The sequence below is a fragment of the Panicum virgatum genome, chromosome 4K (assembly GCF_016808335.1).
Source record: "Panicum virgatum strain AP13 chromosome 4K, P.virgatum_v5, whole genome shotgun sequence".
Classification (NCBI taxonomy): domain Eukaryota; kingdom Viridiplantae; phylum Streptophyta; class Magnoliopsida; order Poales; family Poaceae; genus Panicum; species Panicum virgatum.
This window is the reverse complement of record NC_053139.1, coordinates 22,738,994-22,749,260: the sequence shown is the minus strand read 5'-3', so window position 1 is coordinate 22,749,260 and position 10,267 is coordinate 22,738,994. Positions and strand designations below refer to the sequence as shown.

At 40.9% G+C, this 10,267-nt stretch overlaps 1 protein-coding gene across 1 annotated transcript; it reads right to left on the bottom strand.

The window, feature by feature from the left end:
• Positions 1-119: 119 nt before the first annotated feature.
• LOC120703482 lies at positions 120-3,991 on the bottom strand. The gene is made up of 4 exons (XM_039987586.1): positions 3,061-3,991; positions 2,904-2,979; positions 2,605-2,806; positions 120-2,526 (listed from the first exon to the last, which is right to left on the bottom strand). Exons 2-4 carry the CDS (start codon positions 2,949-2,951, stop codon positions 2,279-2,281), a joined length of 498 nt encoding a protein of 165 aa, XP_039843520.1. The 5' UTR covers positions 2,952-2,979; positions 3,061-3,991; the 3' UTR covers positions 120-2,278.
• Positions 3,992-10,267: the final 6,276 nt, after the last annotated feature.

Genomic DNA, 10,267 nt, shown 5'->3' with positions numbered 1-10,267 from the left:
AAATGTATTATCATCTCTACCGAAATTCAGGGAATATGCATAAGAAATGCGCGTAGCTCGACACTAGGTAATTCACGGATAAAACATGAAAGAACCATTATTATTTTTGTAACTCACCGTAAACAACAAAGTAACCACATACACAAATATCCATGAGCAAAAGAGAACCAGCATCCAAGAATACATACGATGGCTGCCCAAGATCTACCAATATTTCTTTGACGTCTGCTATCATACGACCGAATTGACATGGTTTGGAATTGAAGACAAGACAACGATTTCTATTTATCGCGCGCACGAGTGGGCCCTGACGCGTTGCAGAAGCTGTTCCGCCGCAGCTGACTTTGTCTTGGGTCGCGTGCACCATTTTCTATTCAATTTGCTGGCTGTTGCCGCTGTGCTGTCACGGAAACATTAAGCATTTATTATGGCCCATATTAAGCATGACGTCTCTCATCTTCTTCTTTTTATTTTTCTGCCTGCATCAGTCATATTTAATTTTAGTTAGTCTGGACTCTGGAACAACTTTAGATGGTTCAAATATTCTAAAATATGCGCATAACTATTTTGAAAGCTCAAAACTTTTTTGAATGTATTGGAATAATTTGAAATGTTCAAAACATTCTAAAATGATTGAAGAATATTTTGAAGAGATTATAACTGTTTTGAATGTTTTGGAACAATTTGAAATGTTTGAAACATTCAAAAATGATTGAAGAACATTTTGAAGAGGTCATAACTTCTTTTAATCTTTTGAAACAATTTTAAATGTTAGAAGAAGACCGTGGAGGACAACAGGTGGATTCTATTCATCGCTGCTAGGATAAAAGCTGTCGTACAAGACCGTGGAGGGATCCGCGCAGGCCTAAATTTGCATGCGCACCTCATTGGAAGGTTGCTTTTTTGTTTCTTCTTTTCATTTCATTCGCTGGCATCGCTGGCAGCTAGAAGCTAAGAGTCATGATTCACCAGTGATTCTCGTACAAACAGGATTCAACTTAACAACGTAGTTTATAAAATATAATTATCCCAATCAAATTTCTATCACAATATTATGTTTCTTACAATGAGATCTTCAAAATAAAAGTATACTTAACAATACTTTGATGATATTTTTCTATAATATTTTTATTTATTACAGAACAAGTATTTTATTCTTGGAACATTTTATTTTGTTCAAAGAATAATTTCTCTAATGCATTCAAATCATTTTTCTGTGGAACATTTTTATTTGTTCGAGAACAATTTAGATTCTTTTGGGCTTAAATTGTAAATTATTCTAGCTTCATCATCAAATTGTTCCAACTAAAAAAGTATCTAAATATATTAAGTATGGTCTTTATGAATGTTCAGGAAAATTTTGAAAAGTTCTAATGGAACATTCTAAAATGTTCCAAAACAAATTCCTCACGAACATTTTTAAAAGTTCAAATCTTTTTTCTGAACATTTCTGGCAATTATCCAGAACATTGTGAATTGTTCTCAAATATTTTTTCACTCGACACTTTGAAATGTTTACAAACTTGTTCGAGAACTTTTTGAATGTTCATGAACATTTCAAAAAGCTCCAATGGAACATTCCGAAATGTTTCCCAACAAATTCCTTGAACAAATGAAAATTTGTTGGGAACATTTCAAATTTTTCTTAATATCCTAGAACATTCTAAAGTGTTTTCAAAAACTTTTTAGAACAAATGAAAAATTTTCAGAATATTTTGATTTGTTTTCAAACAAATCTGTAATGCTTGAAATATTCTAAAGTATTTGGTAAACATTTGGTGGGAACTTTTGCTAAGCATTTTTACGAAACATTCTGAAATGTTTTCCAAACAATCCTGAAATAACTCAGAAACTCGGAACATTCTAAAATGACTCAGAAGTTGATTCTTTAGTAGAAGAATTTAATTCTTGGGCGAGCTAATGGACTACTAGTTAATGGGCCATATGTTAACTAGACGGAACTAGTTAATGGTTGAAGAAAAAGAAGGCAATTACATCATGGGTTTGCTTGATTGTGATACTCATAATTGGGTGACAGGCATGCGTGCAGTTAATGGGTGAAGAAAGAAACAAAGAAATAAGGCACGAAGTAATAAAGAAAGAAGACTAATTAGCATTTTGGGCTTAACTTAAAAAGAGCCTCCAATCCACACGCGTCCCGCGCGGCGCGCCGGCGCATGCATGCCCGTCCGCCTGGTTCTGCGACAAAAACAAATCTAATCGCATAAAGCGATAAATAGACACCCCATACAAGACGACTAGGTGACACCCAACAGGTTTAAACTTCCGTCTTCTCTTCTTCCACTTCACCATTGGAGGAGGCCAGATCCCTCTTCTCTTCTTCCACTTCACTGTTGGAGGCCAGATCCCGACAGCTTATGAATCGCATCCCAAGTAATTCTTCAATCATCCATTCCTTGTCCTTCCCAGTTCCACAAACAAAGTCATGGTCATCTACCGGATGCAAAACGTCCAGATGACTTCGACAGAATGCACAGCTGCTCCTGTACTGGCTAGACGACTCATCTGCATGCAGATGCAGGTTAACAATAGTTAATCAATCAAAACCAACTAGTTGTTAAGAAAAAAAGGTTACCAACATACCAAGGATTATGCATGCTTCAACCACAGGAAGTCGTGAGAAGGGCCGCCCATCAGTGGGTGGCTCGTAGTGCACCTCAGCAAAGAAACGCTTTATATTTTTGCTAATGCAGCTACGAGCCAAGAAATTGATGTGGAACCACGGTTTGCCCTTGATATTCACGTTGTCTTCTATCAGAGGCTTCACAGCATCAAACTCAGCACCCTGCATAAATTTTATATACGTCATGCAAAACAAACTCAGCAGAACTTTAATATGTGTGAGGAAATTGATGAGGCATGAAGTCATGAACTGCACATACCGGGTGTCCAGCATTGTAGTGACGGAGAGCATCATGGACAAAGTGCATGCGAGAGGCTTCACTAGTGTATCCAATTCTGTTGGAGTAGTTTGATTGATAAGTTAGTTTCAATATACCTACGAACACACATAAATAAAAGGGGCATTTGTGTTCTTACCCCTACGAACACACAAGCTTGTCATTCAGCCATGCCATCAACAAAATATGAACCATAGGTGACCTTACAAGCACCTTTCCACAATCAGTTCTGCAGCCACAATGTTTTTCCCGTTTAATTGCATGGGGTGTTTAGACAGTGTGCTGGAATCTTTAGAAAAATTAGACGAGACTTGAGCAAACATGTGAACTTTGTAACTGTATTCCTTGGGGAATTCCTCAAAGGGTGCATGGCAAACGAAAAAAAGCAGATGGCTTGTGTTTGGGCTGCTATCAGTTTCTTGGGTACCAGAGTCAAAGCTCCCCTATGATTAAGTAATAAGCTAAAGAACTTGTGGTTGTGGCAAGTGAATCATAATGTTTCAGTGCACGTAATTCTTTCTAAGCCAAATGTAAAACGAAACAAAAATTATATATTGGGAACTATAATGGTTTTTCCAACGTCAAAACCTCTGCGACAGGGATCTTAGATGAGCCAATAAATCAGTCTAATGCAACTCAACAAATTGGACTACTACATAATATTGTAGAACAAATACTTTTGCAGCGAAAAGCACTCAGGGCATCAATTCAATCATGGCATAAACCAAGTTAATTAATATTGCAATCACACTGATTGGGAGAAGGGGGGAGGGGGGCGTATCCGAAAGGGGGCCCTATAGGCTTTGGCGGAGAATCCGTCGTGCGGGCCTGGTGCTCGGGCATATGGAGGCCCAGCGACGGAAACCGTGCCTGCTCATCAGCGGACAGTTGCGGCAGCAGGTCGAACACCGACGGCGAGGTCGATCGAAGTCGCATATGGCCCCGTCGGCCAAGCAGATCCCATCTTTTCTCTCTCTATCGATCTACCTTGAACTTGGCGAGGCGGCTGTTGAACATCTAGATCTGAGGCGCAGCCTTTGAACTTATATAGAAGAAGATATCGCGCAACCGAACCGGAACTGCCTCTTTACCTTCCTTTTTCTTTGCTTTGGCAGCACGCGGAGGCAAGCCACGCGGTTTGGCAGCACGTTTCCGGTCGGATTCCCGACCTTTTCAACACGGAGGCAAGCCACGCGGAAAATTTCCACTGGCCACTCAACGGACGCCTTTGGAAGCCTGCTTGGCGGGATCTCCGGGCCGGGCGGAACAGTACGGGCGAAGAAAGACCCGGGCAGCGCACAAGGGCGGACCCTGGGCACCGGCCCGGGCTCCAAGTGAGAGGTACACCATGCGTGCAGTTGAGCTAGGCAAAAAAAAATACCCCTCAGCATGGCCTATATGCAACTTGCCAAGACACGGAACAAGGGCAGCTCTGCCAACTGCAACTTGTGTCCAGGCTCTGCCCAATCTTTGGGTCCGCCACTGGCGGTGCAGATCCGGGCGACTCACAAGCCGAGAAGCACGCGGCAGAGCTCCGGGTGGCACACAGTCGAGCGCTCCGGGTGGCCCCTGAGCTGATGGCGGCGGGTGGAGGAGAGAAGGACGGCGGGCAGGGAGAGGAGAGAAGATGGTCGTGCGACGGGAGAGAAGAGACCGACCAGAAAAATTTGGATTCTCACCATGGTAAACATTGGGCTTCACAAAATTACCACCGCAAATATAGTTTTTCCAAAATTACCACCTATAATATTGATATATTGATTTCTTTGCCATTTTATCTCTTTTATTCACTTATAATTTTTTTTCCATTTTTCAGGCTGTTGAAATGACCGAAAGGCCCATGTGCATATGACATTACCTATTCAACTGAGTCCAATCAATTTGGCCGCCGTCCAGCCTACCTGATTCTGGCCACCGGCTCTCCGACGCCCACGCAGCCTCTGCTCGCCGGCTCCCCATCGCTCGCACGAGGAAGCTTCCGTCACTGCTACTGCCCGTATTCCCACTGTCCACAGGCACCCAGCCACTGGCCCACTGCAGGTTGTGCCGCTGGCCGCCGTCGCCCGCAAATTTGTCTTTGTCCGGTCAGCTTTGCCACAGGCCGCTGCTGCAGGCTCACTGGATGTGCCCTGTTTGGTTCCCATTAGGGATCCTAGTGCACACAATTCAAGAAAAGAATCTCACATGTATGAAGTGCTAAATGAAGTTTATTTGCAAAATTATTTTAAGATGAGTATAACTTTTTGCGATGAATCTAATGACGGTAATTAATCGATGATTGACTACAGTGATTCTACAGTAACTACCCTCTAATCACGCGGTCAAATGCCTCACTATATTCTTCAAGGTTCCTAGCGCTGAAGTTCTGGAGTTGGTTTTACAAACTGATTTTATTTAACACCCCTAATGGATGGTCAGAGCGATGAACAGTACCATTTGTTGACACTCAAAATTGGTATGACCTGAAGTAGGCAAGATAAATGCCAAAATAGCAAATTCAATATTAACTCTTATTATTTTGCAAGTTTGGTATATATGACCATTGTGCAGGATATGGAGATCGTTTTGGGATATTTTGGATATGATTTCATCAATGAGACAAATATGGGCACAAAAAGGCATCAAGATGAGGTCAAATCATGGGTTTTAATGCGCCAAGATGAAGCCCTCATCGAGACGATCGAAACGGACATATGGATCGCCTAATTCGGAGAACGGGTGTAGGAGTTATGACACCAGGAAGTTCGCCTATCTGGGCAAAACTGGTCTGACCGGATTTGGGGACCGGTCTGACCGGTTTTGGCTGCTGTGGAGCACGAGGAGTCCGGTCTGACCGGATTTGGTGACTGGTCTGACCGGTTTTTAGCAGATTAGTCCGAATTAGAGTTGTAATTTGATTCTAGGTCGGTTTGTAACATATTTTTGACCTCCCACGGGTACAGACCTTCCCACCCTATAAATATAAAGGGCTATGGCCGATTGAGACACACCCAATCGAACAAAACATTATGCATCTACTTTTTACCTCTAAACCCTAGTCTTTTCCAATCTCTCTTGCCATTGATGGCGTCCTAAACTCGCTGGTCGACCTAGGGCACGTCCGGCGATGTTTACGCCCTAACGGGGTCCCTCCCGGGCGAGAGCTTCGACGGACTTTGCTAGTTTGCTAGTAAACTAATCGTTCTTTGTCACGTAAGCGCGTTGGTTATCCTTTGCTGGTTTGCTCGTAAACCTTGCTGCTCTTTACCACGTAAGTGTGATACTTATCCCTCGAGATGACCGATTCCAGCGAAACCCTAGAAACCGGTCTGACCGGTTTGCTCAACCGGTCTAACCGGTCCGTGTGGCCTTGCCGCTCTTCGGTCCGTTTGCAACTCGCACGTTCGAGTGCTCTCGTGTGTTGACCGAGATTTGCATCAACACATTTTGGCGACTCCGCTGGGGACGATAATTCTGGTTATTGAAGCAACCGAATTTTTCTACCCTAGCCCTATGTTAATTGATCTACTATTTTGGTTCGCCCTTGTTATTGCATCTGGTCTCTTTAGACCGATTGCAAATATAATTGTGGTATTACATCAGGCTGCTTAAGCCGATTGCACTCTACTTTGCTTGCTGCTACATATCAAAGATCAAAAGAAAAGGCAAAGTGTTGGTTATTGATTGCTTGGATTATCAAATATATCTAGATTTATTGATTACAAGACCAGAAGCATCAAGACCTACTAAGAAGTATATATGGCGGGTTATTCATATGCATCACAACAATATTACTACACGCCTGAGGTACAACATGCAAGTACATCATATATTTCTACTGATTATTTTGCTAGTACCATAAATTCTCATGTTAATATTGCTAGTCATAATAGTGGTATACATATTGCATCGGCTAGTAATTATTCATATGGTTTTAATTATGCTGCTTATAATTCTGAATATTGCTTGCAACAGCCCATGCCAAATAATATGCATAATCTGAATTTCGATGCTACTAGCAACATACAACATACATATTTTCATACATCGACAGCAGAACAAGTTCACATGTCGATGAACAATTATCAAGGCCAAACTAACATAGTGAGTTCGGCCAATCTTTATGAGACATCATGTGCTAATGATTTTAATACTTTTCAGCAAGGTGTTTCATATGCTTATTCATCGGCAACAAATTTAGAATATTTGACTCAAAGCATGCTGATGAATGAGAAAATTGGCCATGCTGATTTTAGATATCCGGCCAATTATTCTCAACCATTATATGCTAGAGTGGAAGATGCATGTATAAATTCAGCACCATATACAAATGCTAATACTCATACTTCGGTTCCAGATGTTTCTAATACTTATAGCCGAATTAATGAGAATTTAGCAAGATTACATTCATCTCCACAGATTAATTTTTCATGTGTTTCATCTCATGCATCATCACATAGTTTCGGTACTACTCATTCTTCGTTACCGAAAGTTCATGCTTGTGATTTTGCACAAAAGGCTGCACCGAATAGTGTTTCTACTATATTGCAAAAGCCAAATACTTTGTGGGATGCAGAACATGCTGAGCTTAAGAATGATGTGATTAAAAGATTTAACAAAGATAAAAAATTTGAGGATAAGCTTAGCAAATTTGCAGAAACACAAATAAGATTGTATAAATCTTATTTCCAAGAAGCAGAGCAATGATTTGTTCAAGTAATGGAATTACCATCCATTGACGATATATTCAAGGAAATGAGATTTGCAGCTACAAAGCCGGTAACATCATCGGTTGATAGTGGAAGAAAGAATAATTCCGATATGGGTAGCAATTCGGTTATGGTGAGAACCGAATTGAATAAAGATCGTCCCGAATCTATTGTATTGAAAGAGAAAAGTCTAGCTGTACAAAAACCAGCCAAATTCAATAAAACAGCTATGCTTGACTTTTTGGAAGCTAAAAGACCCATATCTATAAGTAGCCATGTCAAGTACAATAGTGAGCAATAATTTATGACTGAACGGAGTTCGGTCGGTGATATACATCAAGATACTAGAGACCATTATCTCAGGAGCAATGACAAGATATTGACGGGCCAACATTCAGAGTTGTCCAGTCGCGCTGGAACAACCGGTCAGACCCGGTCAAGTCGACCGGTCAGACCGGTTCCTGCAGGAAGTGCTGCAGGTGGTCATCCGGAGGAAAGGCATGATATCATCCACATAAAGGTTCCTCGCTTCTCCAGCATATTTGACAAGATACGCTTTTCAAGTAATTTACCCATTTCCAGATCAGATCATATGATTTCAGTCGATACATCTACTAGAGATATGATTGTGAATAATCCTAGAAGATCGATTGAGGAAGATAATTTACTTGCTAGCAACAAAATAATTTCAGATAGTGTCGGCCAGTGCATTGTGAAAATTAGAAAGGCCGATAATAGTAATATTTTGGCATTTAGACTCGCTCCGTCATTGTTGCCAAATTTTTTCTCTACATGGTTTACTTGTGATCATTCTGGGATTAAAAACAAGAAACCAAAACCGAAAAGCATTGTGAAATCCGATGATGATATAGTGATAAGCTCTAAAGTATCGGATGTGAGAAGCACAAGGAAAGGTATAGCCAAATGGATTAATGAGAAATCTAAACCATTCATTTGCTCAGCCTTAAAACCTTCTCCACAAAAGCGTCGGTTAGAGAAAATAAAATATACCTTCGATTTGACTTTGTGTGATGATTTATTTGATATATTGCTAGAGAAGAATTTTATTAAACCTTTTGGTCACAAAGTCTTGCTGTCATCTCTTGATGCAAAGGAGCGAGATTATTGCAAGTTGCATAATTCATTTAATCATAGTATTCAGAATTGCAATATGTTTTGCCAAATTATACAATCGGCCATTAACTCCGGACGATTGCAATTTGCTCATGAACAAGAGAATGACCAATTGAAATCAATTGGTCTTGATGATAAGAAGTTACAAAATTGGCCAACATCGGCCGGTCCATGTAACAAGAAAAATATTGGTGAGGAGGAAGATTCTAAGCTCTCAAGTGATATAGAAGACATCGTCCAAATTGAAGATGTTTCGAAGGACGATGAGTTTAATAAAAATCTGGAAAATACTGGGGGGGGCAAATAGGTCCTTCACAATCGGAACAAGAACCGATTACTCCTGTTGTGCTGACAAGACAGGTCAGACCGGTTTGCTCAACCAGTCAGACCGGTACCAAACAGGTCAGACCGGTTGCTCAAACCAGTCAGACCGGTTCTGATCAGGGACGCCCAGAAATATTGAAATCAGAGCATCTTAAGATAAATGGAGCTAAAGACCATAATAAGCACAAGGGCAAGAAGCTAAAGCTCAGTTTTGATGAACTTCTGGCTAAATATCTAAAAGAGAATGATGCCAAATGTGCTAATCGGTCAAATGATATTAAATCATCAAGATTACCTCCTAAGCATAATTCTGGGAGTTGGAATTGGCAAAGGAAAAACTTTTATTCAGCAGCACCATATTCTCCTTCGGGGCCATCGATGCCAATTCCAAACGCTCTGCATCCTGCTAGTTTTCATCACCATTCATCATGGGGATGGGATGATCCCTGGGCACATACTCCTTCATATTTTAGACCATATCATGTAGAGTATGCAGCACCAAGAGAACCATCATGTGCAGGGCAGCCGTGTGTTGAGAATGACCGATTTAAGCCAAAGTATCGGTCTAGAGTTCAAGAGAAGAAAAAGGTTGTCAAGCAGATTTATGTAGTGAAAAAGGATGGTCGCAAAGCTACAAGTTCAGATCTGAATACAATTGCTGAAAAGCCAATTAATATGTTAAAGACTTCGGCTATTAATGGCAATGAAAAGAAATATTCAGCTGTTGATATTCCAAATACCAAATATGGGCAAAAGAGGTTAAAGGAGCCGAAAATCAAGAAGAAGGTGCCGCTGTCCAAAGCTCAAGCACAGCCGATGTATTTACTCGGCTCATCAGGTTGGCAAAAGAAGAAGCTCCAGAGACTTAGTGCCTAGGAGCTGAAAGAAAAAGGCATGGCGTGGGTTCCTAAAGGAAGCATTCAAACTCAAGACGAAGATGATGTTTGCACAGAAGGTGCAATGCAATTAAAGAAGAATAGAAGGTCCAAGAGACGATCTTCAAATATAAGGTTTGCACCAAATCATCAAAATTATTGGTCAGTACATCATCCATTTGATTCACAAATGCCATATACGCCTGTGTATTGGAATTCATCCATGAATATGTTTGGTTATCTCTCATGCTCTTATTTTGATCCTTGGACGCCATGTGGGTCTTTATATCAAGGAGGGTTATCACCAAATTGTTATGCCTATTGA

Excerpts from the sequence above, each read along its gene's own strand:
- LOC120703482 (XM_039987586.1), bottom strand. The coding sequence starts at position 2,951 with ATGCACTTTGTCCATGATGCTCTCCGTCACTACAATGCTGGACACCCG. Across the intron at positions 2,807-2,903 it reads ACTACAATGCTGGACACCCG|GGTGCTGAGTTTGATGCTGT; the intron begins GTATGTGCAGTT and ends AAATTTATGCAG. Across the intron at positions 2,527-2,604 it reads TGAAGCATGCATAATCCTTG|ATGAGTCGTCTAGCCAGTAC; the intron begins GTATGTTGGTAA and ends ATCTGCATGCAG.